We start from the raw sequence: 18,740 nt of genomic DNA, 5'->3' as shown, positions 1-18,740 counted from the left end.
TATAAAATAATTTGTTGAAAATTAATGAGTAAGTTACTTTTGTTAAGTTTTAATATTTTTTATATCGTAAAATTACGATAATTAAACATCAAAAAATAAAATAATATTTTTTTAAAAAAATATTTTACATCGAAATAAACCCCTTGAACTCGTGCCAATGACATCAATATCACTAAGGTAACAACCCTTGCTTTGGTGTTTGAGAAGCATTTTCCAGTTTATAATGTGAAAATAATAAGAATTGCCGGGCAAATTAATTCCAGATATTTACCTACTCTTAATTCTATCACCCTTCGGCACAAATTGTCATTGTGAAAAGATCTTCTCACGTTTGCATTCACCCCTTTAATAGTCTAATAAGATCAAAACAGCTATCATCGGGATATTAACTCGGTATAATAACAACTTCTCTCACATGGAAGGTGAGAGGTTCGAGCACCTGGTCAAAGCAGCTGGGACAATACAAATCAAAATACCAGTTGCGTAATACGGATCAAAGCAGCTTAGGTAATTGAATCAACACGCAAAGCAACACTTGTAAACATCAAAATACCAATTGTTTTGGTTACATAATTAAAGCAGATTGGAGAACATTACAAATAAAAAATAAATGCAGCATAATAATGAAAAATGGTTGATATACACGCAAGAACCCAAAGCTAAATGAGCTCATGGTTATGCCATCGATGAATTAACGGCATGTCAAGCCACAATTGCCAATCTTCTCTTCAGCCAACTCTGCACTCATCGTTTCAACGCAAGCCTACGCTGCCAAACTTGTGGTCAGTGATCCGATCCATCTCCTCCGCCATTTCTGCACTCAAATGATTCTTCCAGTCCCCGACCTTCCCTTTCCTAAAGAATGAACTCTTTTCTATCTCCAGCAAGCTAGAGCTACGTAAGCGATGCATTCCGGTCTTGTTAACACTCAAGTTGCTCAAATTTTCAAAACTACACAAGTTTATGATTTTTTGCACCATACCTTCCTTTTCTTCCTCTAATGAGAAACCATACCCCATGAACTCGGCCAATCTTTTCACATGAAATTCGGTGTCTCTCATAACATCTTCATATTTCAGGATGAGTACCCTCCCGGGCCATTCCAAGCTCGCTTTCCAGTACCCTATAACATGATCCCAATAGGGTCCATAGAAAGACATTCCTTTGCAGAACAACTTAAAAGCCTCCTCTAAAGGACAATATTCTTCTCTATGGTCCTTTGGAGCAATATACCTACCAGCAAAATGCCATAGTGAAACAAATGCATCCTTGGGATCCCGAAAAATGTAAACAATTTTACAACCCGAATCCATAATGGACTTTGGTAAGGATGTATAGGGAATGTGTGTGGCCACGAGTGGAAGTTGAGGGTCTCGGTTTGTTGAGTTGTGAAAGAGGTCACCCTCCACCGTTGGGATGCATTCATGTGGCATGGTGGTGAGTAAAGGGCTGGTGGTGGAGGGATCAAAACGAGCTCGAGTAACGATAGCATAAGTCAAGGCTTTAAGCCAGGTGGTGCCGGATTTTGGGACACTGCTCACCAGTATGTCACTAGGCTGAGCCTCGAATTGTTCTTGAGCAGACATGATTCCTTCTAAGAAGGTGGCCGGAAAATACCAAAAGCCTTGATATTGGTAATGAAAGCCTAAGGGTTTCCAACTATCATCTTTAGGGAGAGTAGAGATGATGTCTCTGTATCTGCTTTCATGGCCATTTGGAGATGATTCCTCCTCTTTGTCCAATGAGGTTCTTTGGGAAGGGAATGAGGGTTCCATGAAAATGAAAGGCCTAATTAAACCTGTCTAGGAAGTGCTAGTGTTGTGATGAGTTTTGGTAGTAAGATAAGATCGAGTACTAGGTTTATATAATGCTTGTTGGGTGTATTAATTATCATTATTATTTTTTTTATTTGCGTGTCATTCAATTTGAAAATAAAATATTTAATTTGAAAATTATTTATTTCATATATGTCTAAGCTGTATTCACCTACGGACACATCACCTTTAAGTATATTTGTTTCTTAGCTGATGACCCAACTCAATGGTTCACTGAAAATAAATAAAGAGTGCATGTGTATGCTTCTCAATCTCACCTGCCGAAAAATGGACCATAATGTATGACCGGAGATCCTATTAGATCCAGGACTCACTTTACCGAATCTGGACAAATTTTCAAATTCAAACTTAAAATGATCAAATTAGGGTTTAGTGAAACAGAGTACTGGCTTTATACGCTGTTTGTTGGGTTAATTATGACACACATCATTTTGGTGTGAAGGCCCAACCTCATTGTTCAGATGCAGAGGGAAATGTTAGATGAGGACGATTATCATCATCCCAAAAAACACACATCACTAAAATCACAACCACGAGTTCTGCTTTCCCATGCAAATAAAAAAAATTTGTTTTAATTATCGGTCAATACTACGTCAGTACTGGTCATATACATCCATTATGTTGCTTTCTCATCCAGCATTGCCATACATAATATTATGGAGAGATATATTTTAGGATCTCTCCATTTCGATCACCAATTCCTCGTGCGTAGTTTTAGGATCTTCCAATATCACAAATTTTGAACGCGTACAGATTTTGTCCATTTAGTTATGGAGACCATGTGGAGAGATTTATTATTATTATTATTTTAAATATATTATTTTATAATTCATTCAATTAAGGTAATTAACAAGAAATTGAATAAATTTCAGTTATTCTTTATTCTAGTATGATAGAGAGAGATTCTGGGTTGTTTGATTGAGGGAATGGTTTTGACGCTTGCAAGGACGGACTTCGGAGGGAGGAGAGAAGGGAGGTCAGAATCGTCAATGTCCAATGCTTCCCACGGCTCCATTTCCCCTGCTTCTCAACTTCTTGAAAGGGCGGGAGTGAGCTGTGTCTGTATATGGGATATTTGCTAATATGGACTTGGTTTCTTTTCCTAACCTGAGGCCGACCCTTGGTCCAGTAATTGACTTAGATATGACTCGTGGCACAATTCTTGTATCAATTCTTATAATATGATTCAGATTTAATTAATGAAAACTCAATTCACAACCATTATGCCCGAATGTGAGAGATCAAGCTGTTTCATAGAAAACAAAATAATTAATTAAATTTAAATTATGTGGTAGGTCTAAAACCTTTGAGAGCTGGAGAAGCTATTAGATATGATCTCCAATCGTGATGTGAGTAAAATTTGTTTGTTTGCTTCTTCTTTTTTTTTTTTGTCTCATTATTATTATTTTTACATGATGAATTTAATTATTTGTTCAAGCAAGCATCCGAAATTTAAATGGCTTAATTTAAATTAATTAAATTAAAAGAAAGTCTTGACATGATTTTTTTAGTGTAATTGTTTCCTGATAATGCACCCAATTAATGTACTCCATATGATAAAATGGACTTACATTGGAACTCAGGAATGGGGCGGGCAGCGTGTTGCACCGAAAAATTGACAAACTACATACATTGATTGGTACACCAAAACATTCTTAAACATTAACACTTTTATAAATATAACCATGATATGATGTGCCAGTTGCGACATGTCATTAATGTACTCGTTCAATTACCACATACATTATTTCGTTATCACTAATTTTATAAATAGGTAGATCAATTTTTTTTAAAAAACTACGTAATGCTATTCTTAAATATTAACATGCCATTAATGTACTCATCCAATTACCATGTACATATTAATTTGCTATTACTAATTTTATAAATAGGTGGATCAATTTTTTCAAAAATACTAGGTAATGCATTCTTAAATATTAACACTCTTAAATATTGTTAATCATGATATTGGAATGCACATATTATTTCGTTATCACTAATTTTATAAATAGGTGGATCAATTATTTAAAAAATACTACGTAATGCATTATGATTGACTAATACACTAATAACATGTCGCGCCCGCACCCAACATCTATAATAGGTCACTGACATTAAAAATAGAACCACACAAGTATTTGGTCATTTTTATATCTTTTACCACAATTGCAACTCATACAGATGGTCTACGGTTGCATTTGTCGAGTAGCAGAAAACAGTTCATTGAAAGCAAAAACTAGTCACTTGTTACCTGTGGGCAATGCAGCTCAATGACAAAGTTCAATCACTCTAACCGGAAACAATATGAGCAGCCAAAGCAACCAACACCGCCCGGACAAACATTTATTAGGCAAATCTGAGATCTAAAAATAAGCGCCAATACACCAAATACACATAAAACAGATGACTTGCGATAAAATATGAACAATTATGATACGATTTTTAAATTCTTATCAATTATGATACGATTTTTAAATTCTTATTTTTCCTGGAAGGTTATGAAAGAAAATTTTCAACAAAGAGCTGCAAATTGCAAATTGATGACGAGAAACTCAGTTTCAATTCTCTTTGCCATGTGCAGATTGATAATAAGCCAAATCAGTAGTAGGAATATAGATCCCAATAGAAAAGCTGTCATACAAAACAAAAGGCATACCAGTAATGGGGGGGTGCATAATATCAGTAGCATTGATGAGGTGATAACTGATGACACCCAACCCAATGATGGTCTGTTACAAATAAAGTGGTTATAATGAGATCCACGAACTATTTTTGTTATGCAATGAGATCCACAAACCACCCGACATAATTTTTCAACAATTATCTTCGTCAATATACAATAACATTCCCAATAAATTACCTAAGTATGTTGGGACAAGATAAATTACTTTGTGCGTGCTGTGTTTGAAAAATACTAGAATTTGCAGTTACAAAATAATAATAATAATTTAATGCAACTTGCACAAGTTCAAAATAGAGTCTAAAACTTGCTGAAGTTCAACAATTGTAATTTCAAAGACAAATCAGTCTTACCAACCAAAATTAAGTCCAACCAAGTTTCAGAAAATTCCACCTCATGTATCAATTGCAGTATCAAGGTACCAATAGGATATTCAAAAGCCAAGGAGATGATAAAATAAAATTTAAAATATGTTAAGCCAAAAGTAACATTTTAACAAACCATGAAGAGTTAAAATTAATAATGTTCAGATAGTAGCAAATGGAACATAGAGCATTAATAAAAGGAATACATTTACAACATTGTACTGTTTGTACAAACATCTAAGCACAAGACATACAGCCAGGATGAAAGAATTTAAGATTACGGAAACTGTTTGTACAAAACATCCAACCATCAGACATAAGTAGGCGAAAATTTAAGATTGAAGAAACTACACAACAGTTTCAATGGAGCATTTTTTGGTAGAAAATTATAGGCAACAGCCACCAAACACTGCTATTGGAGTGATTGAGTGAAAAGGAAGTTTGTTAAGCTTCAGACAGTAATTTAGTTCGACTTCAATCATAGAAGGTAGGTAAGGGCAATGGATGACCGTAGGTGCTCTTTAGCTTTCGTAGGTGAAGCAGAATCTATGTAGCTTTGCGAATACACTCAAAACTTCCTTCCCTACCAATATGCTTCCTTCCCTACCAATATGATCATCAGTACTGCAATCCGCATCTTTTATTACTTCTTCCATTGCATCACAATCAGAAATTTACAAAGTTCGAAAGTTTGGCGCGCAAACTAGCCTTCAAATTTTCAGGTGGTCTTGAGCTTCCTTAGAGATGATGATGGCCATGGGGTGGGAATCATCGGGATATACGGAATGGCGGGAGTAGGAAAGACAACCTTCTTGAAGAAACTCAACAATGAGCTTGCAAATCAATCACGTGGCAAATTTGATGAGGTGATATGGGTTGTGGTGTCTAAAGGTCAAAACAGTGTGGAGAGCATTCAAGATAAAATTGGAAAAAAACTAGGTTTTCAGAGGACAAATGGAGGGATCAAAGCCAAGATGAGAAAAAACAAGGCTTTTGAAAATGAAGAGATTTGTATTACTTTTGGATGACATATGGAAGCGGATTGATCTTCTTGAAATGGGAATTCCATTTTCAAACAATCAAAACAAGACCAAGGTAGTATTCACCACCCGATCCAAGGAAGTGTGTGGTCCTATGGAAGCAAAAAGAAGATTAAAACAAAATGTTTGGCATGACAGGAAGCCTGGGATTTGTTTAAAGATAGGTTGGAGAAGAGACCCTCAATTTAGATCCTCTACTACTGAAGCTCGCAGAAGATGTTTGCAAAGAATGTGACGGTTTTCCATTGGCAGTAGTTACAATTGGTCACAGCTGAAGGATCTAACATGGCTAGTTCGCGTGTCAAACCTTCAAACTTCTGAATTTTTTTTATCGTAATGCAATGGAAGAAGTAATAAAAGATGATGAAGAAGTGTTGGCTAAACGAGATTCATGGTACATGTACTCATCAATCTCAACACTATGAAGCTTTTGCACTTTGAAGCTTTTCATCATTGACTAGGGCCTGTAGTATAAAACAGAGATGTTTAGAATAACCAAAGAAGAATATGCTAAAGAAAGTTTTTACTCTTACACACACAAAGATATACACATAGATAAATAAGTAATTAAGAATATATATGTAATATGTTTTAAATGGTAGTATAAAGTGTGAACCATTCCAAAGAGCTTCGTCTCCAAAAGTTGAATGTCCTCTTGCTCATTGCTCCTGTGTACAAAATATTATTTGTTTTCCATTGGAACTAATCCAATTGTAACCAGCACCGATTGAAAACCGCCGTACTCTTTGCAAACATCTTCTGTGATAGGGTCTCTTCTCCCACCTATCTTTAGCAAATCCCAAGCTTCCTGCCGTGCCAAACATTCTGCTTTAATCTTAGCTTCCATAAGACGACACATTTTCTTAGAACGAGTGGTGAATACTAGCTTGGCCTTGTTTTGATTGTATTGAAGTGGAATTCCCACTTCAGGAGGATTAATCTGCTTCCTTATGTCATCCAAAAGTAACACAAATATCTTCATTTTAAAAATTCTAAAGATTTCTTGTTTGTTCTCATCTTGGCTTGAATCCCTCCATTTGTCCACTTGAAAACTTAGCTTTTTTTCAATTTTATCTTGAATGCTCTCCACACTATTTTGACCTTTGGACAACACAACCCATATCACCTCATCAAATTTGCCATATGACTGATTTGCAAGTTCATTGTCGAGTTTCTTCAAGATGGTTGTCTTTCCTACTCCCGCCATTCCGTATATCCTGATGATTCCCACCCCGTGGCCATCATCATCTCTAAGGAATCTCAAGACCTTGTGAAAATTTGAATCCGAGCAGTTAAAGGATCTAACATGGCTAGTTTGAATGCCAAACTTTCAAACTTCGGAAATTTTTTATTGTGATACAATGGAAGAAGTAGTTTGGATGATGATGAAGTGACAGGTAAATGAGATCCATCGATCTCAGCACTTTTAAGCTTTTCATTGACTAGGGCCTGTAGTATAAAACAAAGATGTTTTAGCATAACCAAAGAAGATTATGCTAGAGATAGTTTTACTCATACACACAAAGACATACACATAAATAAATAACTAATTAAGAATATATGTGTAATATGTTTTAAATGTTAGTATAAAGTGTAAACCATTCCAAAGGGCTTTGTCCCCAAAAGTTGAATGTCCTAGTGCTGAGTTGCTCCTGTATACAAAATACTTTCTTAAATATATATAAAATAATTAGTATAAAACAAATATGTTTTAGCATAACCAAAGAAGATTATGCTAGAGATAGTTTTACTCATACACACAAAGACATAAACATAAATAAATAACTAATTAAGAATATATGTGTAACATGTTTTAAATGTTAGTATAAAGTGTAAACCATTCCAAAGGGCTTTGTCCCCAAAAGTTGAATGTCCTAGTGCTGAGTTGCTCCTGTATACAAAATACTTTCTTAAATATATATAAAATAATTAATAATTTCAAATAATGAAAGTGTTGAACTTTGGTAATCAAATGCGAATTTGAATTTTACTAGCATTAATCTTGTACGTCTCTTAATTGTTAAATTCTGATATTATATATATATATATATATATATAAAATAGAAACTTCTCTGCTCTAAAAAATGCTACTAGTTTAGGCTACAAAGGCTTTGGTAATAAGAGCAGTACAATATAAGACAAGGTTATAAAAAAAATATAATCTAAAATCTAGAAAACATATGGCAGAATACTATAAACTTGTACAAAGAGTAAACACATTCAGCTTTTTAGAAAATGAATCCCCCGTCGTCAAAAAATGCAACTAACAAATCCAAGGTTGGCAAGGAGTAAAACTATTTCCCAACTACAAGAGATTGAACTCTGTCGAAAGAAACTTGTCCATGCCACTTATAAAATTTCATTCGTGTCTACCATGAAATGAACTGCTATCATATGTACACAGACTGTTGAGCTTCCCAACTTTATGCAGAGTATTCAAAAGCAAAGAAAGCACACTAAAAAGCAGTAAAACAAAAAAGAAAAAGAAGTGTGAATGAGAGAATGAGAGAGCTCGAACAATAAGGGTTGAGCCATCTCATATATTTAAAAGGTAAGAACTGAATATTCAGATGGTCCAATTACATAATATATATTTAGATTCCAAATATTAGCTTGATTTCTGATTTAGAGAGATTATACATTTACATAAAAATAAAAAATAATAAAAATTAGATTACACATAGATTTTCAGATTCCACGTATTAGTTTAACTAGAAATAAATTTCCGGATCTGACTAATAAATCAGGTAGAGACTATATCAAAATATCAAAGTGAAACAACATACATATGTTTAGGCAATTTTCAAACACATTAAAAACACACAAATATACTAAAAGGATCAATAATCACGAGACTATACAAACACAAAAAGAGAAAAAATAGATTTGTTATGTCATTTAAATAGCGAAAGCCGATCAATGATAAAAATCGAAGATATCAATACATAATTCAGAGTGAGGAGGTTGAAAACCCTACCTGCGAGTTCCGATATGGATCCATCCTTCGGAGACTGGGATGTCTGAGCTAGTGACTCGTGGAAGCCGAAGGTTTTTGCAAATTAGGGTTGGGAAAGTGAAAGAGAAGAACCGTCGCGTCTAGTCTGGGGCGTGCTGGTGGAGTAATGACTCGACCACGGCGCACGCGGCGCAGGGTTTTGAAAGGATAGGGTATTCTATATATAGGGGTGTGTGAGGATTGTTAGGGCATGAATTCAATTTTTTTTCTTAATATATTATTTTCAATGGATGGTATGACTAATCAACTTAATACATTTTCTTTTTCTTTTTTCGTTTTTAGTTCAAATTGAGATTCATATTTATTACTAGACAAATTTATAAATAAAAAATCTAATTAAAAAAAGGACAAATTACAAAAACACTCTCTTCAGCTTATAACTTTTTTAGTAAAATTTCTCGTCTAATTTTTTTTATCAAAAACTTCCATCTGTAGCATTTTTTCAATAAATCTCTTTTGTTTAATTTTTTACCAAAGAATCCCCTCAACTATTTTGGAGTAAAAGAGTTTATATTTAAACCAAAATGTCATTTTATTTAAATCTTAATTTTCTCGAACTTTAAAAATTCATATATCATAAACAAACTGTACATCCAAATATTACAAATAACTTATGTACGAAAAGTTTATAAAACAAAGATTTTAGAAATATAAGATTTATTTATCTAAACTTCATAACCAAAGAGAAATAGACTTTAATAATCTTATTCATTTTTTTTTTTTTTTTAAATGGCGAGTCTATAAAAGAATGAAAATATTTTGAGGCAAAATATGATATCTCATTAAATCAATCTCTGTTGGGGCTAAATTTTTTATATATTCATTTCCATATGTAAATGAATAATTCGTGAAATTTTTTTTACAAATATCTCGAGTATTTTTAAAATAAAATAAGATTGTTGGAGTAAATTTTTATATTTCCTATTTCCTCTGGTTATGAAGGTTTGTTACACAAATCTTATATTTCTGGAATTCTTATTTCAAAAGTTTTTTGTGCATATATTATTTACAATTTTTAAATATATGTTTTGTGATATATGAATTTTTGAAGTTCGGAAGAATTAAAATTTAAATAAAAGAACATTTTGGTCCAAATATTAACTCGTTTACTCCTTTCAGATAGTTGAGGAGAGTTCTTTGATAAAAAAAATTGGACAAGGGAGTTTATTGGAAAAATATTATAAGTTGAGGGGAACTTTTTGTACTGTGCCCTTAAAAAAAACACACTTTACAATGAAATTTGCACTACAATTAAGAAAGAGTAAATTTTAAAGTTTATAAAACAACAAAGTTTGATTACTAGATCATTAAGCCTCGTCAAATTTATTAATTCAAAATGTAAAGAGGCGTGAAGGATGGATAGAGAGAGCGTGGCTTTGAATAATAATAATAATAAAAGAAGAAGAAAGAAATCCGGAGAAAAAAGAAAAGAAGTTATGTATAGCGATGTGAATCATTGTACAGCATCGAATTACATCAAGACACACTGCCATATATGCAAAACATTTAATATTACAGAAACTACACAGAACAGTTTCAATGGATTATTTTTTTTGGAAGAAAATCATAGGCAACAGCCACCAAATCCTTACAATTTGACAGACAAATTTAGATATTGCGAAAGAAAACTTTCTATGTCTTGAAATTTTGCAAAACAACAGGATCAGAAGAGTCAAGTGTTAATTGCTGTGGAGAAGAGACATTTCTTTGACTCCTCTGAGTTAAACAAAACATTCCATATTGATCTCATAAAATTTACATCAATTTGAATTTATGTGGGTGATTTGTGGTTGTATTTGGTTCATTCCATAGCATCAAATAATAATACCATCAACCTTAACTGTTTTGCAGTACAATTCATTCAAAAAAAAAAAAACCTCTCACTCGTAACCATGGTTCGTAGTCGCGGCCGCAATGTAACGAACTCAGACGAATATCGATATAAACCGGCCAAACCAACCAGTTCATAGAAGTGTGTAATGGTAACGAACTACTGAAAAGATGTTATGAACCGGCTAATACGTCGCGTATCGACCGATACGGCTTGATAATCTGTAACCTATATTTCGTGTGATAAATTCAGGTTGACCTGCATTTTACCAGGCACAGAGATCTCAAATAGAGAGCCAAGCTGATACATCAATTCGCATAAAGATGAATAATTATAACGGAAAAGTCAAAATTTTCAAAGCACCTGAGAAGACTCTAATCCGAAAACGCACACAGATCTTCGTGGAACTTGGTCTTCTGACAGAGAGCTGCAAATTGAACCAGAAGCTCATTTTCAACTCTATTTGTTATATGCAGATTTAATATTGGTAAGGCAAAACAGTAACTCTTAACATATGCTTCGTTAAATGATTCACCGTGTAACCGAAGGTTAGATTTGTTACAGCCAAACTGTTGAAAGAGATAATGAACATATATACTAATCAAGAATATAATCAGCACCCAAGACATCAAAATGCAATATTAGAAGAAATGAAAAAAGTTGACTTTAACAAGCCAAGGATTTCTCTTCACACAACCTAATTGTTTGCCGTAAGATCTCTCCACATAAACGCCACATAGATCATGACTAATGATAATCCCATTAAAAAAAGAAAAAAAAAAAAAAGAAAAAAAAAAAGGGTTTGTTAAAAACCTAATACGAGCAAGAGACAACAATTTCTACCATTAACACAGATAAATCCACCAAACATGGATGCTAAAAAGGTCTACACTATCAAACCACAAAGACTAAAGAAAAAAGAGGTCACAATTTTACCTTTTGATTGTATTCATTTTAAAACTGTCTATATCGGATCCACTTTGGGCTACATGAATTTCTATTTTTTCATTCCTTTCTACTCAAGGCCATGGTTTTGGGCAAACCAATATTAAATAGTAAGACCATACTAACAAGAAAATTTGAAATGGACAATATTCAAACATTTGTAGAACATTAACAAAAGAACACACCTATAGCGTTTTACAGCAACTAGGGATATTGGACACACAGTGCAGAACAAAGAATACCTAAAACTAGGCATAAGAGTCACCATGGAGCATATTTATGAAAAAAAAAAAAAAAAAAAAAAAACGAAAAGAAAAGAAAAAAGAAGAACAGTTCATACACATTAACACATAGAGTAAATCAATAATATAAGAAGTATATTGAAGCATTAGCAAAACAGAATGCAGAGTATGAATATAAGAACACATATACGCCATTTTAGGGCAACTAAGCATAATAGACGGTGTGCCCAGTATGCCGAACACTCCCTATGGATCATTTTAATCAGAAAGTGCTGAAAGACAATTTTACAACTGAATGAAAATAATGCATGAAAAACTTTCCTGAACATCCATGTCTTGAGATATTAAAAGGAAAAAAAATAGAAGAAAGAAAAGTATATATTCTTTATTTGTAAGTACTTTCAGAGATGTGGTGAATTACAGAGTTTGTGCTAGTTCATTAGGCAAGAGAAGCATCAAATGATGGAAAGGAGGATTGTTTGGGTTTGGCAATGCAGGAAATTGGAATTGAAAAAGAGTTGGATGTGAGTGAAGTGACCTTACCTTACCTTAGCTGATAGAAAGAACGAACTCTGTTCGATCAGGGGATCTCTTATTCTTCTTCATAAATGTAACGATTGTCTATCTCCACGCAGGGGATGTCGGCGATGATGTGCTCATAATCCCCTCTGCCCTTCTTACACCTGTCTTTTAGTTTTGGACATAAAACTATTTCCAGCCTTTGAAGCGTGGAAGGCAGCCCCTCCTTAGACAAGGACTCGAGCTTAGGGCAGTTGAGCAATATTAGATGTTGAAGAGAGGTGAGGTTCCGGAGCCCCTTTGACGATATGGATTCCACATTTGGGAGATTGCCAATAAATAACTGGGTTAGACTTGGAGGAAACACACACAAGTACTCTTCTTCATCATTATCAGGAAAGCGAACCATCTCTGAAAGCCCACCAAAGATGCAGAATTTTTCCAGAGAGGTGAGTCTGTGCAGGCCCCACTCTGACAGGGATGGCTTTCCATAATCACCATCAACTAAAATTTCAACAAGTTTTGGGGGCAAATTCCCATTTCCAAACAACTCAACATTTGGACAATGACGTAATAGGAGGATTGAGAGGTTTTGAATCTGGTCGAATGGTGGCAAGGACCTCAGATTCACACAGTTGTGGATTATTAGTTTTCTGAGGTTGGGAATGGATAAACCTCTTTCTGGGAAACACTCTAAACTATCGCAATTGTGTATGGACAGAAGTTTGAGATTTGCGAAATGGTTCAGGTACCCAACTAACCTTCCCATATTTGTCCAATTCTTTATGATTATAGTTTCAAGTGCTGACATGCTGCTGCTGCTGCTGCTCTCGCATACCATTGTTTCTGAAACCCACCCCAATTGCATGCAATTATCAATAATAATATGCTTGAGTATGGTGGGAAACATGTTTGTCGGCCATGAACTCAAAGACGAACAATTTAGGACAAACAAAAATTCAAGATGAGAGATGCCATCAGGGATGGACTTCAAACCCTCGCACACTTCCAGCCAAAGGCCCGAAAGCTTGGATGGAACACCATTTTCTGGAAAGCACACAAGTTTTGGACACCCAATCACAGTCAACCACTCAAGAGACGTCAGGTTGTTCAACCCACTTGGTAGCTTCTCCAGATTGGCACAGTGAAGTATTTTCAATGTCCGAAGTTTACAAAAGGGCACTGGGGATATATCTTCGTCATCCAATGTAAAACCGTTCTCCCACAAAGTAACCAGTTGCTCACATTTATTAAATTCAAGAAAATCAAGTGCCGCCAAAAATTGCATCAGTTCTTCCGGGAGTTTAGATAGCCCTGCAACACTCGTGACTTTAAAAGTAATAAGTGAGTTCAAATCAGTAAAACTTTTTAACACCACCTCATCACATTCTTGCAGGTGTAATTTGCAAAGAGAGGGAAGCTTTAAAATTGAAACCCTCCTCAACTTGGGACATTTCCGTATAGTAAGCACTCGGAGATGAGGGAATTCTCCTGTAGCTTCTTCTTCCGGCCCATTATTAAAGAAACACCATTCTTCCCATTCCGGCATATCTTCAAACGTTAGCCTCTCCAGTGATTGAAAAGCTGGAAATTCTGATGGACAATCGTATTTGCAGAACTCTGCCCCGATACTTTTAACTCCGTGCATGCCTCCAACAAATAAGTCTTTGAGCAAGGGTAGTTGTCCGACTGGTGGTAAAGATTTGCATCTTGAACAACAACTGAGACTTAGATTCACCATTTTAGAGAACGTTGGATCTCCTATCCACCTTGGAAAACTCATGCCACCGTAGAACTCAACTTTGAGCTTTTTTAGGTTTCTATGTGGTTGTAGCTTGCAAAGTACATCCATTTCAAAATTTTCATTTCTAGAATCATCCAACTCTTGACTCCATGCCAACACTAATTCATCAAGGTGCTGCCTACCCACTAAATTGGCATCCATTGCTTCTTGCACACCCATTACATTTTCTAACTTTACAATAGAAAGCATTCCTCGAAGATACAATAGGTCCTTCAACTCCGTTAGTCTTAACCCATTGCCTTTTCCCACAATAATCTTTGACAATGTCTGCAAATTTGTTAATTTACCAATCCCCAAGGGCATCTCCTGCAACAGTTTGGTGCCAGCATTGTCAAGATGGCGCATGCTAATTAAATTTACAATGCTCGGGGGCAACATACACAGACGGCCACAGTTGCGTAACAATAGTGTTTCCAGATTGCAAAGAGTACCCAATGATTGAGGTAACCATTTGATTGAAGTATAAGACAAATTAAGGTACCGCAGCTGCTTTAAATTGTCAATTGAATCTGGTAGCTTGCTTATGTGATAACCAGACAAAGACAGCACCCTTAAGCATTGCAATTTAGGCAATAGATCGAATAAAACCTTGTGACTTAAGTAGGAGATAGGCTGTCCATGTGAACCATTTTCAGATAACGGTAAGAAAGTTCGCAAATGGTTAACTTGATAAAGAGCCCTAAACTTTTGGAAGACTTGATAAGTTCGATGAGTGTATGACAAATGGCGAGCACATGTAGGAATTGTATATTGCTCATTGCCCTCAAACTTGTCCAGCAGCCTAAAACATATTTCTCCAGCAAAAAATTGAGCTAGTTCATTTAAAATGTCATGCATCACAAATCCAGTCTTATTGCCACTTGATTGCTGGAAAAATGACATTGATAATAAACCATCAAAACATTCTCTGCCGAAATCTTCCTTGCGTTTTTTCCTTTCAGATAGTTGTAAGAGACCTTCTGCCATCCATAACAAAATTACTTCATCTTTGTCAAATTCATAGCCCTTTGGAAATATTGAACAGTAAGCAAAGCAGCGCTTCAAATGGGAAGGAAGGTGATGGTAGCTTACTCTCAGAGCCGGAAGGATATTACTTCTCCCTTGTGGTAGCTCCCATATGTTGCTGTTTAATATATCTTCCCATTCATCTTGGCGAAACTTATTCCGTAACAGGCCTCCAAGCGTCTTTGCTGCCAAAGGTAAGCCGTTACATTTTTTCACTATTCTCTTGGCAACTTCTTCGAGTTCCGGATGTGCATCAAAATTTCTTCTTCTGAGTGCATTTTGAGCAAATAAAGATAGACAATCATCATCATTTAACCCCTTCAGGTAGACAGCAGGAACAGTTCCCATGATTGATGCAACATTGTCACTACGAGTTGTGATAATAATTTTGCTTCCTGGTGCCCCAACAGAAAAAGGACTAAGTAACTTGTCACACTCTTCGGGATTCTCATTCCAAATATCATCCAAAATAAGAAGAAACTTTTTCCCAGACAAGAACTCCTTTAGTTCAGTGGTAAGCTTATTTTGATCCTCGAAGTTCCAAACAATTGAAGTGGCTGATTCAAGAACCGTCTTTGTCACCTTAAAAAAATCAAAATCATCAGAAACATAAGCCCATGGCTTCAAATCAAAATGACCCTTCAAACTGTCATCGTCATACAGAAGCTGAGCGAGAGTTGTTTTACCGACGCCTCCCATACCCACAATTGGAATGACAGAGATCTCTTTATGACTAGTTTCATCTCTCAATAACAACTCAAGTATTGCCTCTTTATCTTTTTCTCTGCCATAAACATCAGACTTGTTTGCCCAAGCAGGTGGGGGCAATCTTTCTCTCACCCCTCCAGCACTTTTTTCCAAACCCAGGTCATTTTTTAGTGCTACAATAGCTTGTAATCTAGCATTGATGTCCTCTATCTTGGATCTCATGTTGTAATCAAACATAAAAGCACCAGGAGTAGGGAAGCCAGTGAAGCAAATAGGGATGAATTTTTGTACCTTGCTGCTGGTGCTGGCGTGAGGTTTCTGATCCATCAACTCCCGTCGCAAAGCTTCGGTGGCAAACTGGTCCAGCAAATCATCCAAATCGTAAGCCAGTTCGTTGAGACGCTCCAACCATATCTTCACAGCTTTGTCTGTTATCTGCTTCTCCTCTGCATCACCAATCACGGCTTGAATTATCATCAATGTATCGCTCAATTTGGTCAACTTAGTGTGAATTCCTTCTCGACGTGCAAATTTGAGCAACTTTGGGGAGGCCAACTTGTGAAACAGCACCTGAATGAATGCAGACAGAAAGATCTCTCCGATAGCCATCTTTCAACCTTTGGAATCAATTATCAGCAATGAACAACGTGAAGATCGAGAGAAAACAATAGCAAGCAAACCAAAAAATAAGCCAGAGAGAGAAGTTAATTATTTTTTGTGTGGAAACTTGATGATGAGTAAGGTTGACTCACTGGGAAGTCAATTAAGGACGCTAGGCGATTAGGACATTAGGAGCTGCTGGCGGGTTTCATAAAGCACATATGATGGTCCCATCCCATCAAAAAATAGTATTATTGGAGATTACCATACATATTACAAGCTAAAGAGCTTTTATCAAAAGTCAGGATTACAATGCTCAAAAGGTGGCCCTTTTGCAATGCCCAGCTCAGCCCTTTGTCTTTCTCTTCATTCAGATGGATAAGAACAAAAGTAGCTAAACCCCCCTTCCTTTTCAATGAGGCTCAAATTTACTGTGTCTTAACTGTTTTATAATTGTTAATCACGCTTAATTTAGATTATTACTTCTTTATTTGAAACTTTCTCAAACAATGTCTTAAAATTGGCAGGCCGGAACTGTGAAATCCTCTACTAAGAAGTTACAGTTCATGTTGGATGATTGAAGAAGCATTACACATCTTCAATTGGCTTGTGGAACTGCAAAGTCACACAATCCTTCTTAATGGGTACCGTTCTCAGGCTCGGCTCTCACTCCCATTTCTAATCTGTGTGACTTAAATTTTCCCGCTCCCTCTTTATGTAGTGTGAAAGAACTCCAAATCCTACTTTATAAGCAGCATGTGTCAAAGAGTTCCTTCAAATTAAGAACAGGGGAGCGCTATACCATTAAAGGAGGCGTTTAAGTTGTTCTGTAAAGGAATATATATATATCTCTCTTGGTATGGACCTTATTGGGATCATGTTATTGGGATCATGTTAATGGGATACTAGAAAACAAGCTTGGAGTGGCTGAGAGAGTACTTATGAAATATGAAGAAATAATGAGACACCGAATTTTACATTAAAAAATTGGCTGAGTTCATAGGGCAATCCTTTTGCTTTGGAGGAAGAAAAGAAAGTTATGTTGCAAAAAATCACAAACTTGTGTAGTCTTGAGAATTTGAGTAATTTGATTGTCAACAAGACCATGTAAGGAAAGTGGGTGCAAAAAATCACTAATGCTTAAAGATGTTTGGGAAAATATCACTCGTCTTTCTAACTTAGGCCTAATTAGTACTCCTAATATTTTAAATATTACGCTGACCTCCTTCACAAAAGTCTCCGGCAATATTAAATGACTAAAATATCCTCTATTATTAAATCAATTTAATTAATTTAAAAATCCTTTAATAAATTACCCATTTGTCCCATTCTCCCCCTATTTTCCATATTTGCAAAAATAAAGAAAAAAACTGAACCAAGGAAAAAAGACTTCCAATTAATCCCATTATTGAACCAATCCACCATATACACATTATGAGACTTGGATCGATCTGACCTGAACTTGCCACCATTGTTGAACCCATCATCAAAGTCCGCCTAGTTACACCACCACAACCACCACCACTCCCAACTCCACAACCACCGCCACATACCGCCCCCACAACCACCACAATCAAAGTCGCCCCCAAACCACTGGCGTCGTCTCCAGCCGGACAACTACCTCCATGTATTCCGGCATGATCTACCACTGATACCACCACATCCCCACCTCCACTCTCACAACCACCACGATTAATGTCATCACCCCATTATTCAATATAAAATCAGAATCACAACCTTCACTTATTCATTGCCATCACCATCGCCGTACTTACCTCATCGGTGACTCTGGGGATCTCTGGATTTCGACGACCGTGACGTATGTACCTCCACAACGTGCATCGATTCCGGCAGCGATTTTCCATGTGTTTGTGGAGGAACCGATCGATTGCGCCGGCGAGTTCAAAGGATTGGATTTAGTTTGGCAGATTGTCCGTACCGGTAAATCGATTTGTGTTTTCTCCACAAGGAAATCCGAGATGTTCTTCGCGATGTTATGTTGGGATACCCATAAGAATCAACGAGGCGCGGACTGCCTGAAGTCGGACCTCCTACCGAACCCCCTGACGATCATTTCCTTTCGAAGTTGTGCAGCAGTTTTACCGCCGTGTAGAGGGATTGGCATCTTCATCCGTATAGTTCAGCACACC

General features: G+C 36.0%; 2 protein-coding genes and 1 long non-coding RNA gene across 5 annotated transcripts; all 3 read right to left on the bottom strand.

Annotated features, from left to right (window-relative positions):
• Positions 1-511: 511 nt before the first annotated feature.
• On the bottom strand, positions 512-4,160 carry LOC132280771 (flavonol sulfotransferase-like). The gene has a single exon (XM_059782507.1). The coding sequence runs from the start codon at positions 1,773-1,775 to the stop codon at positions 753-755; it is 1,023 nt and encodes a 340-aa protein (XP_059638490.1). The 5' UTR covers positions 1,776-4,160; the 3' UTR covers positions 512-752.
• Positions 4,161-5,046: 886 nt separating this feature from the next.
• On the bottom strand, positions 5,047-9,395 carry LOC132280772 (uncharacterized). Of its 2 annotated transcripts, XR_009471699.1 has the most exons (3): positions 8,898-9,132; positions 6,537-7,369; positions 5,047-6,384 (listed from the first exon to the last, which is right to left on the bottom strand). It is a non-coding gene; the product is annotated as an uncharacterized LOC132280772 (long non-coding RNA). The 2 variants fall into 2 exon arrangements; XR_009471698.1 differs by having other exon boundaries at positions 5,047-7,369; positions 8,898-9,395.
• An 826-nt stretch (positions 9,396-10,221) lies between these two features.
• Positions 10,222-18,131, bottom strand: LOC132285444 (putative disease resistance RPP13-like protein 1). 2 transcript variants are annotated; one of them, XM_059787641.1, is made up of 3 exons: positions 12,503-18,131; positions 11,131-11,194; positions 10,222-11,025 (listed from the first exon to the last, which is right to left on the bottom strand). In XM_059787641.1, the coding sequence occupies exon 1, from the start codon at positions 16,597-16,599 to the stop codon at positions 12,547-12,549; it is 4,053 nt and encodes a 1,350-aa protein (XP_059643624.1). In that variant the 5' UTR covers positions 16,600-18,131; the 3' UTR covers positions 10,222-11,025; positions 11,131-11,194; positions 12,503-12,546. The 2 variants fall into 2 exon arrangements, with proteins under 2 accessions (XP_059643624.1, XP_059643623.1); XM_059787640.1 differs by having other exon boundaries at positions 10,223-11,025; positions 12,498-18,131.
• Between the last annotated feature and the right edge of the window lie 609 nt (positions 18,132-18,740).

The sequence above is a fragment of the Cornus florida genome, unplaced genomic scaffold (genome assembly GCF_030987335.1).
Source record: "Cornus florida cultivar Cherokee Brave unplaced genomic scaffold, ASM3098733v1 CherokeeBrave_3.0.0_Hap2_Chr11, whole genome shotgun sequence".
Lineage (NCBI taxonomy): Eukaryota > Viridiplantae > Streptophyta > Magnoliopsida > Cornales > Cornaceae > Cornus > Cornus florida.
This window is presented reverse-complemented; position numbering and strand designations above follow the sequence as displayed.

Excerpts from the sequence above, each read along its gene's own strand:
- LOC132280771 (XM_059782507.1), bottom strand. The coding sequence starts at position 1,775 with ATGGAACCCTCATTCCCTTCCCAAAGAACCTCATTGGACAAAGAGGAG.
- LOC132285444 (XM_059787641.1), bottom strand. The coding sequence starts at position 16,599 with ATGGCTATCGGAGAGATCTTTCTGTCTGCATTCATTCAGGTGCTGTTT.